This window comes from Oryza glaberrima, chromosome 2 (genome assembly GCF_000147395.1).
Source record: "Oryza glaberrima chromosome 2, OglaRS2, whole genome shotgun sequence".
Taxonomy (NCBI): domain Eukaryota; kingdom Viridiplantae; phylum Streptophyta; class Magnoliopsida; order Poales; family Poaceae; genus Oryza; species Oryza glaberrima.
Window position 1 is genome coordinate 25,670,595 of NC_068327.1, and position 21,241 is coordinate 25,691,835.

Genomic DNA, 21,241 nt, shown 5'->3' on the forward strand with positions numbered 1-21,241 from the left:
AATTACTTTTAGACTTTATTTTATTTACTTTCATAAATGTATTTACTTGAAAATCTTCTCTACACTTTTGTTTGTGAATTTACTTCACATAGTTTCTTATTTCAACTCAGTCATAATGTAATTACTTTTCATACTGTAGAGAGTTACTTCTATTGCATAACTAAGTTACTTCTATAATTTAAATAAATTACTTTTAAATTAATAAAATGTTTTGAATATATTAATATGGATCTCGTTTTGTCACATATTTCGAGCAGAGTACAATGATGCAAATAGATCTTAAAAATAATATGTGATTTAAAAGATACAAGTCATTAAAGATGTTTTAAAAAAGTACACCATTGTATTTTTTAGCTAAAGAGAGATTTATACGTGGATGAAGTGGTCGCTAATTAAAACAAACCAGCTACCGGCCGCTCCCTAGTCACGTCCTTTCTAAAATTAGGGCTTGTCTAGTTAGTAAAACCTTTTGCCTATGCATGTCACATAGGATTATACAAATACATATTTGAAGTATTAAACGTAGTATAATAACAAAACAAATTATAGATTCTACCAGGAAACTGCGAGACGAATTTATTAAGCCTAATTAATCCGTCATTAGCAAATGTTTACTGTAGCACCACATTGTCAAATCATGATGCAATTAGGCTTAAAAGATTTGTCTCGCAATTTTCTAGCGAGCTATGTAATTGTTTTTTTTTGTCTATATTTAGTATTCTATACATATGTCCAAATATTCAATGTGACAGCGTAAAATATTTTGTTTGGGAACTAAACATGCCTTTATTTTAGGATGGTGAGAGCGGGCTTATATGTGCTTTTGCCAAGAATAAGTCCATTTTGCCTCCCTCATCTCTTGCGCTTGCGTGAATAACATCCTTCAACTGGAAAACTGGGTATAACGCCTTCTTCTTCTCTGAAAACCAAAGCAAATCACCTCCCTCATTGGTTTGGCTGGCGTTTTCGTCTGACGTGGCGTCGTTGACCCGTTGACGAGCTGACTCAGCGTGGTGGGACCCACATGTCAGTGCAAACTCTCCTTTCCTTCTTCCTCCTCCCTCTCTCTCGACCTTCTCTCTCTCCCGCGGTCTCTCTCTCCACCTTGGCCGGAGCAGTGGCGGCGGCGGTAGGGAGCGGCAGCGGTGGCAGACGACGTCGGAGCACTGATCGCCGTCGTACGACCAAAGTAGCGAGAGCACGTAGGACGTGGAGAAGGGGAGAGAGAGAGTCGTCCCCGTCACCGCCGGTGCCGCCGTCCTAGAGATCCCTCGCCGAGCTCTGTCCTGCCACCACCGCCGTCCACCACCGGTCGCCGTCCCATGCTCCTTCGCTGTCCCCGGGCGGAGAAGAAAGGAAGACCGGGGAGAGAGGGGGGAGGGGGGGGGGGAGAGCCATCCGTCACCGCGAGCTGCGTGGCCCTGGAGCGTTGCGATGCTATTGCTGGCTTCTTCCTGCGATGCTACTGAGGTTGAAGAAAGCCTCTGTCTAGGTAATTCTTTTTGGGTGTAGCTATATGTATGGCGCCATATTTTTCATCAAAAAATAGTCGGCATGTATTTACATTGTAAGTCCCTAAATTACATATGTAATTTTAGTGTATTTACAATGTAAGTCTTAAAATTTCATATGTAAATTCGAAAATTACATATGTAAATTCGAAAATTACATACTAATTACATATGTAAGTGGGGTGTAAATGAGGTGTAACTACTGTGTAAGTTGCTAAAAAAAATTGACTGTATCATATGGCGCCATATTTCTAGCAACTCCGTTCTTTTTCTTCTTTTCTCTCACTGACTCCATCAGCTGCTAGCTTTGCTAGCTAGGAGTAGCTAGCTGCTTGTGCTCTTGCTGTCGAGAGGAGGAAGAAAGACTCGAGGTGGTTGGCTGTCGTGTTGTGCATGGCTACATTTAGAGCCCCGACGGTGATGTCATCGACTGCGTGCCGCTGCACCTGCAACCGGCGTTCGACCACCCGAAGCTCATTCATTTTTGTTTCGATTTGCAGTGATTGTTTCTATCTCCGACGACGTTTCTTGATCGTGTTTGTGACTGTGTGCGCGTGCAGGTTGAGCCGGAGCCAGAGGAGAGGCCCAAGGTTGGCGGCGCTCCGGTGGCGCATGGGGAGGCGGCGGAGGAGGAGGTCGTGTTCCCGATGGCGTGGACGGACGAGGACGAGTCTTGCCCGGAGGGGACGATGCCGATGCGGCAGATGACGAAGCAAGACGTGCTGAGGTCCAGCTCCTCTCTCTGTTTCAGGATGAAGCAGCCTCGTGCCTGCGTGCCGCTGGTGTCGTCCGCGTGAGGAAGAAGATGGGATGGGGGTTGCTAACAGGTGGGGTCCATAAGCTGACTCAGCTAGTCAATGGAGGAGCCACCGCCACGTAGGACAAAACCGCCTCCAAAACCGCCGAGGGAGGTGATTTCCTCTGGTTTTCGGAGAAGAAGGAGGCATTATACCCGGTTTTCCGGTTGAGGGATGTTATTCATCCAAGTGCAAGAGATAAGGGAGGTAAAATGGACTTATCCTTCTGCCAACGGAGGTGTGTCGTGTTCTCTCGGCCGTTGATGAAGCCATCTGCTGAAAGGAAGCCCAAGAAAAAGCTGCAAACCTGGGCTTGCGATGGGCCAGAAAATTTTCCGTAGTCGCGATGGGCTCAACCGCTCGAGACCGAAGGGTCTAGCAATTTTGGGAGGCCCAAGTAGAGGAGATGGAACATGGAAGGAGGACACTAGAAGCCGATGGGTTACAAGGCCTTCTCCTCCCGCTCGCCGGCTCCTCCTCGCACCAACTCCGGCGAGCGCGGCCTCGCCGCCGGCAGCGGCGGCGGAGGGGGTGGCATGGACCGGTGGACCGGTGTCCTCAACGTCCCGCTCTCCCGAGGTGGCCCTCCCTTCCGCGTCGCCGCCTCGCTCGTCCTTACTCCGGCCAAAACCCTCGCCGTAAGCCCCAATCCCCTGCACCGTCGTCTCCTTCCTCGCTGGCCCTCTCTCTCTCTCTCTCTCTAATCCGAGGCCTGATTCTGCCAGGTCCCATGCGCCAACGCGATTCTCTTCACGGGCGACCGCGTCCGGGGCAGCGGCGACCCGGCGATCGAGCGGCTGTCGGACGCCGCCTACCTGGCTCGGCTCCTCGCCGGGAAGCTCACCGGGGAGGCCAACGCGTGGGTGGTGGATGCCGCCTGCTTCGCTGGTTCGTTTGCAGTTTACCGAGATCTCGTTCCGTCCGTGGACGCCGTGGGCGACCCCGAGCGGTATGATCCCACTGGCTTCCCGGCGGCGGCTGGCGTTACCATCATTTTAGGACATTGCATTCGTGAGGTTTGGTAAAATTCTGTAATTTCGCTATTCTTTTATGCAATTAGAATCATTACAATCAAGCGTTTATTCGAATACTTTGTACTTGTATCTTAATATTTCCGTAGTAGTATGTTTAGATACTTACATATACAGGAGTACCATTGAATTACTGATGCAATCGTGAATTCATGAGGCACATTATCCATCACTGGTTTCAGTTATAGTTAGTATACGATGCTACAATAACTGAATTCTTGATATTTTGTTAATTTTTGGTTACCAACACAGGAATTTGGCGCTAACATTTTTTTTTTGTCAACGTAAGGTTTCAGCCTGCTATATGAATCAGCTTCTCAGATTATTAGTTCACATTTGGTAAAGTAAATATGACTTTCTAAGGATGACTTGATTGGGTTTCTGGGATGGTGATTTTTGTCTTTCTTGCTTGATTTACCTTTTGACTACATGAGCAGCTACTACTGTATTTTTTTTTTTTTGCTAACGTAATGCTTAGCATATTGGATATATAGATATACTGTCATGGTGCGCTAAACTTCAAGAACTTTGCTTATAAAATAAATACTTCCTAAAATAGGAGAAAACGAATGCATTATATGTTAGTTTTCTTTTTACTCCAATGCAATTTCTGTCTTGATAGTTGTTTACCTACTGAGATGTCAATTGTTTATTGCAATATCTCACTATTTTGAGTCTTCATTTCATGATTTCATCCATTTATCGTGTCAAATTATTGTGCTGAATTGCTTTGTACTGAATTGCATTTCTTCCATGCACAATTTGTGGTTACCAGATACAATCTATGGTTACGAAGGCCACAATGAAGGGTTCATCAGGCAATCAAAGTCCTACTACATCACTGTTAAAATACTGTCCTCCGAAGACTGTCATCCTGGGGTTCAGTAAGGGTGGAGTTGTTGTCAACCAGCTCGTGACAGAACTTGCCTGTTTGGCCTCAGAATCAGCAAAGATATCAGATGATGTTTCAGGATCAAGCCCACCTCTTTTAACTCGCAATCTCCTTGTTCCTATTTCAGCTACTGAGTTTTTGTCAAGTGTGTCTGAATTCCATTATGTGGATGTTGGCCTCAATCATGCTGGAGCGTACATTACCGATCATGCAGTGATTAAGGAGATAGCAAATTATCTTATGCACACTAGTAAGAATCTCTGTTTTGTCCTTCATGGTACTCCGAGGCAGTGGTCTGATCCTAACCGCTCATGGATCCAGATGGAGAAAGAGGTAATGCTGCGCTTGCTTCAAGATGAAGCTCAAAGGTGTGAAGGGAGACTTGTGTTATCCCAAAAGAGATATTTTGATGGCAAACCTCGCAGTCTGCTCATGCATTTTGAAATTTTGGAAGTAATGGACATAGGCTGACTCTATGTAAACGGTCTGTAGCTTTTTTACTCCCGTCAGGGATATGCATAGAATACCAGAATGTGAATATATCTGAGGGTCTTGGATACTTTCATCCGTGCTGACTTCACGGTATCCCATTCCATAAGTTGTTTTGTGCATGAGAATTCTTGACAGAATAATCAACCACAGTTGGATTCCTCATATCAAATGATGATCTATGAAATGTCTATAAGATGCTTTATCCACCTACCTTTCCATTTGAGACAAATGTCCACGCTGAACTTGTAAATGGTAATTGGAGCTTTCCAGCAAACGTAATTTTTTCCATTCTGACCTCAAGTTGGTCGTGATGAACTGCTGAATAGTTTGGATTACGGATGACCTGCCGGCTTACCATTCTGGTACGTTATGCTGTCACGGATACTTGTTTTTTTTTTGGTCAATTTTTTTTCCTACAGTTCAACTGAGAACAGGTCTCTGGTATTTGCTTTGCCAAATTAACGGCACATGGTATCTTGCTATCTACTGGCTCCATTGTACTTGTCAAATGTATCAAGACCAGTGTATTTAGCTATATGACATTTCGACAAAATCAGTCTTGGCCGTTAGGTTACCTATTTTGAGTTATGGACACACAAGCAAGGCCAAAACATGTGTGCCGGGCGTGCGACCCATCAACCTACTAGCAATAGGGGGGAAAACTTAGCAATGGAGGCCCGGCATAGAAAGTCGTGGAATTACACCATACCTGGAATTTCATCCAAATTCAACTTCTGATCAGTTTCCTGTATCAGATGTCAGAACGAACTACATGATCGTTCCATTGCTGGCCGAATTGCACAGTGCAGATTCAGCGGTGAATCATTCGTAGTCAAAAGGAAGAATATCGCCGTCCACACCAACTTTACATTATCCATCAAACAAATCATTGGTTATACTAACAAAGTACTCCGTAAGATAACACCATTAGTGGTTCTGTTAGTAAAGTAGTGGCACTATAGTATACTACTACTGCCTGCTGATCCGTGATTCCAGCTACACTCTTTTAACTGTTCTTGTCTCACTCTCTGTCGAACACCTGAACCAGTCAAACAACAGTGTGCTCGACCAAGTGGCTGCCGAATTAACAAAGTTAAAACCAGACCTGCCTTTCATTTCGTTCGGTTGACAAGTTGGCAGAATACTTCGCAGTGATATCTTAATCGTGGCATACAGTTTGGGGGTAAATTATGCCTCGGAATCCTGTCCGGGCGGCCGCGACCGGATCACGGAGCTTGGACTCTTGCGAACGGTGTCGTTGCTGCCTTTCAGGTTTTAGACGTTTAGTCGCGGTACAATCCGCAACCTCTCGCTGCGGGACAAAACTCGAGTAAAACCGCACGAACGGATCAAACGCTAGACGCCATCGGCGCGAGTCCAAAAAACTACTTTTTCGGGGGGGACGCAATATCGCCTCTTGAAACGGTCAGTTCAGAGAATCAGAGTCCCAGAGATAGATATCCTTTCTGTAATTTTTTTCCCCCTGAAATGCAATGTGGCATAGTCAGGTAGTAGCTTATCAAATGCGTCAGGTTGTTTGGGGTTTTGCGAAGCGAATGAGCTCGTATACTCGTATGCATTGCGTGGCCACTTCTCGGCGTTGGCTTCAGAGTTCAGAATTCATGGACTTCAGGAGTCCTGAATAAACCGGATTTCTGCATTGGTTTGAACTCTGAAATCGACCTGTGAAGAGAATCAAGCGATAGATTTATGCGTTCAAAGCAATGCTGCTTTCTTTTAGTAATTTCACTGGACAGCGTGACAAGTTGATGGTCATTTTCCTGCGACGCCGATAGAGTTTTCGCTGAACGGGGATTGGCACTGGCTTCAAATCAATGCAATCGGTGAATTATTCTAGCTGCTGTGCTCGTTACTACCCATGAGACAATTGCGACGGGATGATGTGGATGCCGTGGTTTCTAGCAGGGTACGACAGTGGTAGGCGTGTACTGCTCATTTCTTTACAGTGCATATACCAATCGTATCTCTTTTCTCTGCCTGTCTATTCGTCTCCATCCTTGTGAATGTAACCACTTAATTACCTGGCTCTGATAGCAAAATATCGTATAGGGACAGTTCGCTTATAAACTAATCCAGCTACTGAATGACCGAATTAGCGTAGTAATCTTCTGCCACGATTGAGGACAAAAATAAAGAGTGTACAGAGCGCAGACTGCAGAGAAGTCCAGTAGAACAATACCGGTAAGCAAGCACGTTAGTCGAGCCGCTGATGATTGGTCAGTGGTGTATTCTAATCTGGTACCCTATTAAGTATGAGAGCAAAAACTGGACCAAGCTTGGAGAACAGGAGTACATACTACTATTAGATAAGGTGTACATTATACAGTGATGTAGTATGTACCAGGGGTCACAATTCCGACGAAAATCGGTTGAATTCTGCGAAATTTCAAGGTTTTGATGAGGCTTGAAAGTAGAAGCCATCTGAGATTTCGATGAGTTTTATCTAAATTCAAATTTGAATTGATAAAAAAAGGAAACAATCAAATAAAATCTTGTAAATAGTATGATATTCATAGAATTTATTGGGATATAAATTTTTGAAAAAATGATGTATTTCGCGTATTTACTGAAATTTATAGTAGGAAAGAAAATAATAACGAATTAAAAAAAGGGAAAAAAATAAGTTTAGCTCTTTTTCTAGTTACCGATTGAAATTTCGATTATTTCGCCAAAGCCGACCGGTTTTCGCGAGCTTATCGGTAAACTCAAGGAATTTATATTTAAATTTTGGTTTATAAAATTTGTTTGGAATCTACCGGCTTTTCACCGGATTTCGCGAAAACCGTTGTTCCACCAGAGCACGAAACGAAAGGCTATCTCGAAATCGTAAACCCTGTTATGTATATCTTCGTCCAGTTGGCCAGTTGCATGCGAACAGATTTAGGATTCGCTGGGAAACAAACTGGATAAGCTAACTCAAATTAAAACGCGTGGCGCGGTACGCGACCTGGCACGCTGTGTGCTGTGTGCTTCGCTGCCGTGCGGTACGGGTGCGTGTCTGGAGGCAGGCCGGCCGGCCGGCCGCCTCGCTCTCGCGTTGCGTTCGCGTCGGCCCGCCCGATCCGGAGGGACCGACCCACAGATCACGCGCGCTGACGCGTAGCGAGCGTCCGACAAAACTGGACGGGGGCCGCGCGCTCCCGGGCGTGTGCCGTACTAGTAGTAGCCCGTAGGACGGGGTCCAAAGCGCAGCGCGCGCGACGTCGGGTACTCGGACTCGGGTGGCCGGGTGGGGGGCGTGCGCGTGTGTGGCCGGCGGTAAGTTGGCGTTTGGCGCGCGTGGTCAAGGCGCCGAACAGTGTTTGGCTGTTGGGGTTGGGCTGGAACTTGGAAGTCCGCTCTAGCGTTTGACTTGGTTCTGCCTGGTCCTTCTAGCAAGGTGGTGGCAATCACAAATTTTTGGAGTGTTTGCATCCACGGTTACCACAGTAACCTCGTGCAGTAACCGTTGTGGTTTTTTTTATCTTAGTTTTAGTAACCTCTTAATTTTCATTTTGGAAAAGGCTATACGCACTAACTTTTTCTTACTAAATTCTTACTAACACTGATGTGTCATGCTATGAGTGTATCTAAATTTTTTATAACTTCCATATACTTAAATCAAACGGTTGAGATGATTGTTAGTAAAAGTTTAGTAAGAAAAATTTAGTACGTGTAGCATTGCTCTTTTTTATTTTTTAGAGTGTATGAGATTTTTACCGCACGGTAAGTAGGTTACCGTGGTACCTGCTCTCGGTAGGAGTAATCCCTTTCCAAACAGTAGAAATCTGTCGCATGGTTTGACGTGGATTTTAGCGGCGATGTGTATCACCTTTCTTTCACGGCTTGTAAAGCCTTGAATTTGGAACAGAAACATAGTTTCATTTTACGTATATAATTTTAAACGAAATTCGAGATTTTTTTCACTTCGGTTGTATTTCACGTACGACCAGTACGTGACAACCCCCACCATATATTTTTTAATATATATATATAGAGAGAGTGAGTGAGTTTAGAAACAATAAAATATACGGCATCATCTTTTTTCTTATGCTTATGTTTATCAGCTAAAATTTGAATTTTCAACCTTAAATTTATAGCTGATTTTAAGATTTTTTCATCGAATTTTATTTTCCAGCCTTTTCTTTTAGATCAATAAGAACACGTATATAAAAGTTTTATTCATAAATTATTTTCCGTTTACGAATATGTTGTTTAGCTTATTCCACCAAATAGCTGAATGATATGGCTGATAATTTTCTGAATAGCTAACCTTCAAACACGAATGGTAATCCATAATTTCCGGCTACTGATGACTTTTTACAAGGCGCTAAAAAGGGCTAGGTTGTCAGTTGTCACGTACTCCTACAATCTCTATCAGAGCAAATCTGTTGGCGGCAGCTAGTGTGGCCATGCATGCGTACAAGCTCACGCACGTTCTTGTCCAGTACTGCTACTTCTGCTAGGCTGCTACTTCTCCGTGGGAAACAGTAAGAACACGAAACCGAGACGTGTCAAGCAGCGCTTGAGCTAGCGGCCCCCCTGCTCGCTTGGCGTAGCAGCAGGCGGCGGCGGCGGCAAAAACTCGATCTGGTGACATGACGGCATGCATCGTGGCGCCACGGCCTGCTCGACACGTTGGTGAACGTCTATCGATCGATCGATCGATCGTTTCGTCGCGATCAGCCCAATCCACGCACCTGGTCGTCCGGCACCGCTTCATTTAATCGTTGGGCGCGTACTTCTTCCCGAAGTTTTGGTACACTCATCTTTTTGAAAGAAATACTCCCTCCATACTTATAAAGAAAGTCATTTAGAACAATATTTAAATCAAACCTTAGGAATATAAATCATGAATAACTCTCAAATTATTGAGTTTGAAAATATAAAAATTATATTAATAGATTTGTCTTGAAAAATACTTTCATAAAAGTATACATATATCACTTTTCAATAAACTAGGAAGGTAGCCCGCGCATTCGCGCGAGTATGTATCGTAGGCTGCATTTGAGATACTCGTAAGTAATAGGCCGATTGTGTTAAAATGTCGTATTTGTTATATAGTAAACTATAGGCATATGGATCTTATATCGTTGGTTTGATTATAAACAGAGCAATAGTTAGATTAGAAATCAAACGTGAAATTTATAATTATAGATTATTTATATTTCAGTTAAATAGGAACGTAAGAGGAATGAAAAGTGTAGAGCTTGAGCCAGAGAGGGGAAGGAGCGGGTGTGTAGTGATGGGCGCGTGTGGAGGGGATTTTTTTTTAATTTTTCTAAGTGATTAAGTGAAAGCCAATTATTAAATGTAATTTTTCTAAGATTTGCAAGATTTTTTTAAAAGATGTGACATGCCACTTATCAAGATATATTTTTCTAAAAGTAGATTATATAGTTGAAAATAATGTTAATAGGTCATCGATCTAGGTGAAAACTGTTAGCTAGATGTTTTATTTTTTTCTTTTAATATATAAGATTTTACTAATTTTTAAAATGTGACACTTGGTAATTTAACATGTCTCTAAAAGGTCATACATGATGACTTTGTATTTTTCTAATTTTTATTATGTAGAATGATTAAGATGACATAATACATATTGTCAATTTTTTAATGTTTCAGTGTTGTTTGCTTGTTGGTCTATGTTCAAATTACGTATTTTAAATTTTACATAGTAAAATATGAGTAACATAAATCAACGGTTCAAATAAATTAAAAATAGGATGTTATTTGGGTTGTCAGGTAAAGAATAGGTGGCAGTTCAAATAACATATTTTATTTTTTATAGTGAAATATTGGTAATATTGATTTTAAATTATTTAGCTGTCTAATTATGAAACAACCGTTCAAACAAACTAAATAAAAACAGATATACTACCTCTGTTTCATATTATAAGTCATTTTGAACTTTTTTAAAGTCAATTTTTAAGTTTGACCAAGTTTATAGAAAATATAGTAAAATTTTCAAAAAAAAAACATATTATGGATATATATGAAACGTTATATCTAACAAAACAATTTTGTGTGATAGATGTTGTTCAATTTTTTATATATTTGGTCAAATCTAAAGAAATTTAATTAAGAAAAAAGTTAAAATGGCTTATAATATGAAATAGAGGGAGTAAATTTTTAAAATTATGATTATTTTGCTATGTAACTATTATCTTTTTTCTAAATTGTTAGTTAAAAATAGATTTGTTATTTATAAAAGCATGCATCAGATCATTAATCATTTATATATTTAGGCATGGGACATGCAATCAAGAATCCACAGCCATTCTCGTGAGATAGAAGTGAAGAAATTAATTATTAAGTAATAAAACAAAAATCTTAACTACCATAGAGAAAAAAAAAGGAAAGAGATGAGGAGAAGGGATTGAGGGGAAGGAAATGAGAACGTACGGTAGTGGTTGAGGAATGATTTTTTTTATGAGATCCAATTGGCCCACCAGTTCAAGTTATATTTTTTTTCTAATTTATTAGAGTGCCACGTGGTGGCTTAGGAATGTTTATAGGACTCTCACGTGGCAATTTAAGAGTGTTTATAGGAAGTTTAATGAACTTTTAGTATATAATAATAGATAGATAGATATATTATATGTTGTTAATAAATATTTAATTTATTTAGATGGCACGCAAAGTTGCAAAATGCACCGTCTATACCACAATAACATATTGCTTATATATAGCAAAATATTGGATGTAAAATTGTCAATTTAATTATAAATAGAGCAACGTTTCTATATAATATAAATTAGCTATGTACATTTAAATTATGGTCAACTTAACTCGTTTTTAATTTGATAACATAAAATAATTAGGAAGAGAAAGAGATAGAGATATAAAAGAATAGGAAGAGGAAGAGACAGGGAGAGCGTACTACGTTCTTATGGTTTTTTCTTTTTCCGGCCCATGGTTATACGAAGCCACACGTATGTACGTATGTTTTTTTTTTCTTTTTCTGGCCCACAGTAGAGGAATGGATTACTTTCTTAAATAATAGATCTAATCCAATGGTCTAAAATATCGGATCCACCAATTTAAGTGAAAATCGACGGTGAGATTATATAGTGTCATGTGGCGGTCTAGGAGTGTTTGTAGGAGTGACACGTGGCGGATTGAAAGCGTTTGTAGGTTGTAGGAAGTTTAATGGACTTTTAGTATATAATAGATAGATATTTTTATAGAAAAAGGAAGTCAAAATTGTGTTTTGGAGACCGTGTTGCTGTCCTAAATGACTTTTTTTACTATTATGAAGAGAGTACTATATTATTTGAAGAATAAAGAATTTATTAAAACTAGACTATTGCGCTAACCCCGGCAACATCGAGATAAAGTTTTCGGATCAAATTTGCCAAAATTTCGGCACTCGTCCGTCGTGCGTTGATCGCTCCGAGAGTCGAAAAAAGAAACAACGCAGTGCCGAGAATCGAGGTACCAAGTTATACAAGCCCAAGAAAAAATGCACACGTACATCGTACGAGCCTCAAAATGTACTTGATGGAACTTAAATACGGCAGCACGCTTCATCAAGTATTTCGTCGTGCACCTGTTCCCGAAGCCCCAATCGATGGATACAGTTACGTGGAGTAGTCGGGTACGTACGGTACAAGCGCTGGATATTCTCGACTAGCTGCTGTGTAAGAGCAGGTACAATAGCAGGCTATAAGCTAGCTACAAATATATTTTAAGTAGATAAGAGCAAGTTTAATAGTATAGCCAACTACTAGCTCTAATTTATCTATAGCCAATCTAATAGCTCATCTATACAATAGTTACATACTACACTATTAATATCTGGTCCCACCTGTCATACACACACTGCGTTTTGGAGTCCGTGCTACAGCTGGCTACAAATCTATAGCCCGCTGCTTTTTTCTCTCCTTATTTATCTCTTTAAAATATGTTTGTAGCTGGCTTATAGCGTTATTGTACCTGCTCTAAATAAGGAGAGAGAAGGACAGCGGGCTACAGATTTGTAGCCAGCTGCAGCACGGACTCCAAGACACAGTGTGTGTATGACAGGTGGGACTAGCTATTAATAGTGTAGTATGTAACTATTGTATGAATAAGCTATTAGATTGACTACAGATAAATTGGAGTTAGTAGTTGGCTATACTATTGAACTTGCTCTAAGGTTATGCATGTGAAGTACTATACAACGTATGTACAAACTTCAAATTGTACATAACACTAGCCCGTCAATGACTCCGTTGTATGAAATTTTGGAACTATTTGGTATATATGTTGAGGAAATTAATCGTAAAATATAGTGTTATTAAATTCGGTAAGCTCGAGAATGTGAATGAGTTTTTAAGACCCCATAATTTGGTATAGTTTGATGAGTAGAAGGTTCCGAAATTGTTAAAATTTTGACAGGGATTGGTAAAAACGTGATACTAAGATTTCGTTAGAGCATCACCAACAGTATCCTAAAATTTCAAAGGTCAAGAAATAATTTAATCACCTCCTCGATTGATCACCTCTATGTATGAAAATAATGTGATAGGGGATTTGATGGTAGAAGCTTTAAAACAAAGTAAATTTAGATGATGATATTTTAGTTAATGTACGCATATATGCAAGTTTTATAATATTATAAGATACGGTGAGAAACTGATATGCATTATATTTGGAGTGGAGTGAATATTAACTATTACAAAACTATCAACGTTTGATGTCGCGATTCCGGTATTTGCATAGTATGAGAATCGTTGGTACTAGGATATACGCGAGGCTGAGGTAAAAGAGACGGAGACGAGGATTTTTTTACAGGTTCGGGCCCTGAATGTCAGGTAATAACCCTACATCCTGTTGGCCGAAGCCGGTCGTTGCTCTTATTCACCATAATCACACCAGTACAAAATTTGGGGTAGCCTATCTAACTGTTGTCGACATGGCGGTCTGAAGGTCTGACTTGTAGTCGACAACAGGGTAGTCTTCCTTCTCGAATCCGTGCCCGGCGAGATCAAAGATAGCGCTTTCGTCTCTCCTGACAGTATCCGGAGACACCGTAGGGGACTAGCTGTGCATATCTCCGAATTCGATATCTGGCGTCTTGTCTTGGCGTATGTTGGCTTGTATTGACTTGTGGCTTTGTGGCGTCTATGTTGTCCATGGTGGGTATGTCCCCTCTCCTCCTAGGGGGCCTTGTATTTATACCCATAGGTGCCCCCTTGTACAAGTAGAACTAGGGAAACCAATATGGATACAATCCGAGTAGTTCTTGTCGTTTCCATGTAGAACTCTGGTTGTCTTTCCTTATCTGGAACTCCTCCTATATCCGCATGTTGTTTCCGTATAGGATATGATATGTGGTGGGTCCTGCCGAGATTTATTCAACTACTATTAGTTATATAGTATCCATAACCCTGACGAAAACTGAAATGTAGATTTATTTATTTTTTAGAAAAAAACTATAAAATTTTTATACAAAACACATCGTTCGATAATTCGAGAAATATACCCACGAAAAATGATGGATTAGCTCAGTCCATAAGCTGAATCAAACACAACCTTAGACACCCCAGCCTCGTTGCCGATGCTATGCTACTCTTCACAGTCGTAACGCACAGCACACGGCCCCCAGTAGATCTCGCCCATGTCAGCCCAGCACCCGTGCACGCTCACGCACACAGCCACTGCACAGTGCACGCACACAGCACAGACAGAAGAAAAAATAATTAAGCGCGGGATCAATCACCATCTCATCTTAACTCGCAACGCGCCTTGGATGATCAAGCGGCGCCGGGCAAAAAGTCAGCCCGTGACAAGTGTTAGCTAGCTAGCCACTCTGCAACAGTGCTGCCAATTATGGCCGTGAGATAGCTAGAAGATCGATAGCTGCAGACAGGAAGCCAGGCACGCTGCGATGGGAACGTCGTCGATCAGGTATAGTCGATCGTTGTACCACCATTTTGCCAAGTTGCGAGACCAAATTAAAGCATGGACCTGATCGAGCTCTCCGACCTCGATCTCTTAATTTACCAGTGAAATGATGGTCACACACACAGCAGCTAGCAGGCGAGAATCGTGACATCCACTGCACCGCCCGGGCTCGCCGACTTCCCTTTCGCGGTGAGTACACAGTAGCGCCCCCTGCTTGGGACCCAATATGACCAGTTCGATTTGTCGTGTCAAGCGGCTTAACCTGCTAGCTATAGCATGTGTCCACAGCTAGATGGTACTATATATCAGTACTAATAAGTGTGCCTACACATCTTTCGTGTCTATATGGATTAATTAAGTTATTGTTGTTGTGAATGGGATTTGATCAAAACGTGAAAGTCGATCAGCAGGGCTGTATCGCGGCAACTGTGTGAAACCATGATTTTAACGGGGCATTTTAATTTGTCCTGCGGCTGATTTAATTTGGTAAGCAGAGGTATACTACTGAGAATGACCTTCCACATAAAGCAGTGCATACAGAGGATCTAATATTCTAATTCAAAACATGAAAAATTAGCCACAGTCCACAGACCACCTCGTCCCAATACTTTACACATGGACATCATGCCCGGGATAAGATCTGATTTATTTTGATACGGTACAGAAGGAAACATTTTCCATGGACTAAGGTAAGTACATTAGATATATTTATGTCTGTGCCACAAATAATTCCTCAACAAATTTGTTGGTACACTGCATAAATTCGCGTGTTCAATGAGTATACAGAATGTGTAATTATGCGAACAGTTGTGTGTTTGAGTTTGTGTTCTAGTCAAAGAAAAGGTACGGATCGACTTTCTCCCTTGGTGAGATCAGGAAAAAAACAGAAACATGCATCTACGTGTAAAAAGAGTGCAGATTGAGTCTCTCTCCACGTGGTAGGAGAAATTTAGGAATGTCATTTCTGTGGTTCAGTTAACGCAACCATGCTTATCTCGCTTCTCGCCCTATACATCTAGCTATCCTTTATACAGTTATAACTGCCCAACACGACCCCTTTTGAGTTTTGACCGAGATGGGGAGTAGAATATACTCCTAGCTAGTCATCTCTCACTGCATGCACCGTATGTACCTCTATGTGATAAGTTACACAGATGAATGTCACAAAAGTTGGGAAAAAGGATTTTAATGTACACTTTCTTTTAACACGTGGTTCAAAAAGTTTTAAATATTTTTAAAAATATAGATAGAATAAATTATTATGTTATATGTCCCTCTATAAACATAGAGAGGTTTAACTCGATCTACGTGAAAAAAGGTCAAATAATTAAAACATGTCACTGTGTGTAATATTTTTTGTGATTTTAATTTGATCTTGCAAGTTTATATAGTGATATTAACATCACAATCGTCTATGAAGTCTGATTTTTAGAATTTCTTTATAACTATATATTTAGCACGCATGAAACTATGGTGAACATGTTTAATTTACTTTCATCTAATAGTCTCACTATTTTACAAACTTAAGTCAATCCGAGCTACAAAATTTACTGCATTTAACCTTGTTAATTAGCAAGGGCAAGACATAGAACCTAAATAAAATTGGGACCCAAATCTTAATGAGGCTTGTGTCCGAAAAAATGATATCTTAATAGAACAATCATTGGCAAAGTCTTATCTTAATAAAACAAAATAGAGAAAATAGCTACAAAATCTACTCTTTTTTTTACGTAAAATAGTAAATACATCTCAACCAGGGTTTAAAATTTCATTTGAGCTATTTCTATTGGGGCTACCGAATGGACCAAAAATTTGTCTGAGATAATTTGAATTTTTGAACAAAATTTTCCAAATTCTAGAAAAAAGAAATTTGGGCGAAATTTCGAAAACTTCTGTCTGAAAATTTGAATCATGATCTCAACCCAAATCTTTTGCCGGTTCGTACATACGGAGTATATATTATTAATATTACTTCTAGCTCCAGTAATACTAACTTCACTGTTCTATATTAATATTTGATATATTTCTAGGTTTGATAAGGAACCATATGTATTCAAGTTGTATAGTAAGTGAAAAGCTTAAGCCTGCTTTGGTTATATGATTTATTTTCCATTTTTAGAGTCTAATTAAGTCAAAAAGAAAATTTTACAGCTACTCTAATTTCGGTTGTGTTTAGATCCAAGGGTGTAAAGTTTTGGCGTGTCACATTGGATATGCGGACACACATTTGAAGTATTAAACGTAGACTAATGACAAAACAAAAAGAATCCGCCTGTAAAATGCGAGACGAATTTATTAAGCCTAATTAATCTATCATTAGCAAATGTTTACAATATCACCACATTATCAGATCACGGAGCAATTAGGCTTAAAAGATTCGTCACGCAATTTACCCACAATCTGTGTAATTATTTATTTTTTCGTTTATATTTAATATTTTATATATGTGTCTAAACATTCGATATGACAGGGTAAAAAATTTTGTCAAGCGATCTAATCAGGGACTTCATATTTCACACCGGGACAGCAAAATTGCCACAAGTTATTTCGTATCAAATCACACGACCCAAGTAACTAGTCCCTACATGCAACTCGTCAAATCAGGCTAGTAGTGGCTTTGATTAGTGCAAGCCTTCTCTCTGATTACTCTTTGCTGCTTAACGCGGAAAGGGGAAGAGCGAGAGAGAGAGAAAAAAAAAAATCTTTCCGGCCGCCAACGGTCACCCCCTATAAGTAGAGGAGCCCATCTTAGCTTTCTCCTCGCAGATGCAATTGCGCGAACACCTCCAAACTCCCGAGTCCCCTCTCCTCTCTCGTCTTCCTCTCCACGACGACCTCTCCGCTTCAATTCTGCGCCGCCGCCTCAGAGCGCCATGGACTTCAGCGGCGACATCGATGACCTGATCTCCCTCCAGCTCCTCCACGATCAGCTGCTCGGGGTCGAGGCCGACGCGTGCCTCCCGGTGGCAGTTCATCACGATGGCGTCGCCGCGTACACCGAGCATCAGCAGGGTTTCCATCCCGCGGCGTTCTTGCCGCAGCAGCCGATGACGATGACACCGGCTGGGTACGTGGACATGGCGAATGATCAGTATTTGGGTGCGCATGCCGCCGCTGGCGAGGCGGAGGCGGTCTACCGGGCGGCGGCGGCGGAGCCGGTGATGATACGGTTCGGCGGCGAGGTGTCCCCGGTGTCGGACCCCCGGAGGCCGCCCCTGACGATCTCGCTGCCTCCGACGTCGCACGCGTGGGCGGCGGCGGAGGCGGTGCACCCGGCCGCTCTGCTGCAGGCGCAGGCCGCGGCCGCGGCCGCCGACCCGAACGACTTCCGGAAGTACCGCGGCGTGCGGCAGCGGCCGTGGGGCAAGTTCGCGGCGGAGATCCGCGACCCCAAGAAGCGGGGCTCGCGCGTGTGGCTCGGCACGTACGACACGGCCATCGAGGCGGCGCGCGCGTACGACCGCGCCGCCTTCCGCATGCGCGGCGCCAAGGCCATCCTCAACTTCCCCAACGAGGTCGGCTCCCGCGGCGCCGACTTCCTGGCACCGCCGCCGCCGCCCCCGCCGCCGACGACGTCGACCCACGGCAAACGGAAGCGGCACGAGACGGCGGCGGCCGACCCGGACGTCGAGGTGATCGGAGAATCATCCAAATCCGTCAAGACCGAGACGTACACATCGCCGGCGTCGTCGTCGCTGGCCTCAACGACAACCTCAACGGTGACATCATCATCCACGTCGCCTTCCCCCTCGTCGGAGGCAGCTGCCTGCGGCGGCGGCGGCGGCGAGCTGTTCGTCCCACCGATGCCGTCGAGCTGGTCGTGGGATCAGTTGGAGGGGTTCTTCGGCATCCTCTCGCCGCTCTCGCCGCACCCGCAAATGGGATTCCCGGAGGTCGCCGTAAACTAATTGAGCGCGCTAATGATCTCTCTAAGCATGATTAATTAGGCGCAATAATCGGCAATTAATTAGTGGCTTCTAGTTCTCGACGGCCTTCGCTTTGGACACATCTCAGGAGATTTGGCTTGGAGCAGTGTACTATACTGTACAGAGGAGAGAAGATAGTATATTAGCGCATGCATGTGACGGGTACTGAATGTGTGCATCGACATAGGTGTTGGAGATACACTCTAGATATCTTGAAAATAATAAGAGGAAATAATAGTATAGGATGGGTGATAATAATATAACATTGTAAATTAATTAATTAAATGAAGAGTAAATGTGTACTAGTTTGTTTTATGTTCTTTTCTTGGGATCAGATCGATCAATCGGTGTCTATCCAGTTGTGTTTGCCTTTTTGCGCCATAAATTTGATTATGACTTCCGAGTCTTCAAATAGCCAGGGTAGGAGACATGTACAACGCACAAGATTTTAGTCATATGCATCTAGATGCTGTAAATGCCGTTTGCGAGAAAAAGTTCCATATATATCTTCTGTGCTTTGGATCGACTAGCTCTGGCCAGAAGTGTAGTTTAATTAGCCACATCGAAATGAGATATTGTACATTTCCGTTTAGATGTCAATTCTTGCAGAAACTGAAACAATTCTGGTTAACTTCAAGCAACAACCTTATGCCATACAGGTCGATCTCACACTACAAGTCATCATCTAGTACGTGTGCATACGTACTAATCAGTAATCACATACTAGACGTATGCATACATCGATTTCATATACAGCGTGAGTCATGCATGTGTGATGCACACAGCTAACAATCAAGAGGTTGAACTGAGTTAGAATTTCAAACGATGTCCACACTTGATTTGATTTTCTTGGACGTGTTCATATGTGCAATAAGTCTAAACTGTCACCAGTAATTCTGAAAGAAACACACGTACATACTATTGATCTGTACGTACGTACTTACTATAGGTGTTGGTCTGAATGTAGTGTGTTTCAAACAGTTGACACTGATATACAGTAGCGTGTTTAATTTGTGGATTGCATGTGAATTTTTATGTTGTCGCCAAAAAATTTAAGTTCCAGCCTCCTATCATATAATGTCATATTGATGTCCACAATGTAAATTCAAGCTAGTCAAACTATATGATCGAGTGGCCAAAGGGTAATACACCTTTAAAAAGCTAATGATATACGGAATATGATATCAGAAACAGATGAGGTTTGCACATAGGTAAAAAAGTTTGCATGTGTTTGCTTTGTTGACTACTTGAGTCTTGAGCTAGCATCAACCCAAATTAAAAATGGGCCTTGAACGAAGCTTAAAACCCTTTAGATAAGTCTCATGCATGCATATATGCAATCATGTCAACTCTTGTCAAGATTACGTGCTGGTAAAATACTATTGAGTTATATCGTCAATTCGTCATAAGTCAGAACAGAATCCAGATAGCCACAACAAAGTGAGTTTACTGCCACATGGTTGCTCGGCGTCAGTTTCTTTGCACGACTGGAATAACCTAATCGATCATGATCTAATTTTAATTACATTGAGAAAGGATCGATGCCCTACGGATTAGTATTGGTCACTTGTTATGGAAGATGGCATGAAGCTGCTGCTTATTTTTTTCTTACCTAGCGAGGGAACAGAGGAAGTACGTATTCCCTCTTTTTTTAAGTTGTAATTTAGAACACTGATCCAATAAACATATTTTTAATCATTGTTTTTTCTGTCTTCTAAATTTATTTTTTAGATAAAACAAATATGTCAAAAAGAAAACAATACGAAAGATGTTATCAAGAACACTAATATATACTCCCTCCATCCCAAAATATAAGTATTTTTAAACTTCGACACGATCTTCGAGATGTTACTTTGACCAATAATATCTATAAAAATAAGATGTTTTAAACAAAAAGATTTGCATATTATGATAATTTGTTTAATGGTAAATCTAGTAACATCAATTTAACATGATTAATCTTTTTTTATTTTTTTCGTTATTAATAGTTAAAGTTAAAAATATTTAAGTTGATACTATGCCAAAAATGTTTATATTTTGGGACGCTGGGAGTACTATATATCTCCATGTATCAAATCCTTCTTTCAATCTGTACATGCATATTAGAGATTAGATATTTTGAGGTTTAATTATGCATATTATGCAACATTATCTATTTGAGAATGGAGCCAATATCTGTGTGTTGTACAAAGAGATGCAGTGAAATTAACCTCACTCCCGTGATTTCATATATCACACTACCGCATCCAAACTCAACTGACAGAAAGGATAACTACAGATCGTCTCCATGTACTTGGTCCAGCAAGAAATTTGGTACTGCAGGACAACGTGTCGTCAGTGAATGAGGTGGCTTAGCCTGCATCACTCCAACGAACATAAAGTAAGTTCAGTTTCAACAGTCAACGGCTCCACGTTGAAGAGATCAAAGTGCTCATCTATAGGGGAACTTTGTTCGTGTAGCATTCACGTGCATCGATCCCGATGCACGAGGTGCAGTATATGTCAGCATGCTGGTCAAGAAATGAAGCATTGATCAATCGATCGACCGGGCCGTTGATGCGTTGAGAATTATACCCTACTACACGAACAAAGGGAAAATACCCCCATATTGTGGTCGTTTTCCCTTGCTTTCCGTTACAGAAATCAAAATGGAAATGGTTCTAGGCTTCTAGCTAGCTAGGCGCGTACTCCCTCCGTCTAA

The 21,241-nt window shown here is 41.6% G+C and overlaps 2 protein-coding genes across 2 annotated transcripts; both read left to right on the forward strand.

Annotated features, from left to right (window-relative positions):
* Nucleotides 1-2,704: 2,704 nt before the first annotated feature.
* Nucleotides 2,705-5,273, forward strand: LOC127761757 (uncharacterized). Its single transcript, XM_052286084.1, has 3 exons — nucleotides 2,705-2,946; nucleotides 3,034-3,324; nucleotides 4,115-5,273. The coding sequence occupies exons 1-3, from the start codon at nucleotides 2,746-2,748 to the stop codon at nucleotides 4,700-4,702; spliced, it is 1,080 nt and encodes a 359-aa protein (XP_052142044.1). The 5' UTR covers nucleotides 2,705-2,745; the 3' UTR covers nucleotides 4,703-5,273.
* A 12,120-nt stretch (nucleotides 5,274-17,393) lies between these two features.
* On the forward strand, nucleotides 17,394-18,855 carry LOC127763712 (ethylene-responsive transcription factor 5-like). Its single transcript, XM_052288494.1, has one exon. It carries the CDS (start codon nucleotides 17,488-17,490, stop codon nucleotides 18,520-18,522), a length of 1,035 nt encoding a protein of 344 aa, XP_052144454.1. The 5' UTR covers nucleotides 17,394-17,487; the 3' UTR covers nucleotides 18,523-18,855.
* The last annotated feature ends 2,386 nt before the right edge of the window (nucleotides 18,856-21,241 follow it).

Bases quoted from the DNA above. Each gene is read 5' to 3' on its own strand.
- LOC127763712 (XM_052288494.1), top strand. From the start codon at position 17,488: ATGGACTTCAGCGGCGACATCGATGACCTGATCTCCCTCCAGCTCCTC.
- LOC127761757 (XM_052286084.1), top strand. From the start codon at position 2,746: ATGGGTTACAAGGCCTTCTCCTCCCGCTCGCCGGCTCCTCCTCGCACC. The intron at 2,947-3,033 runs GTAAGCCCCAAT...TGATTCTGCCAG, and splicing joins CTCCGGCCAAAACCCTCGCC to GTCCCATGCGCCAACGCGAT. The intron at 3,325-4,114 runs GTTTGGTAAAAT...TGTGGTTACCAG, and splicing joins TAGGACATTGCATTCGTGAG to ATACAATCTATGGTTACGAA.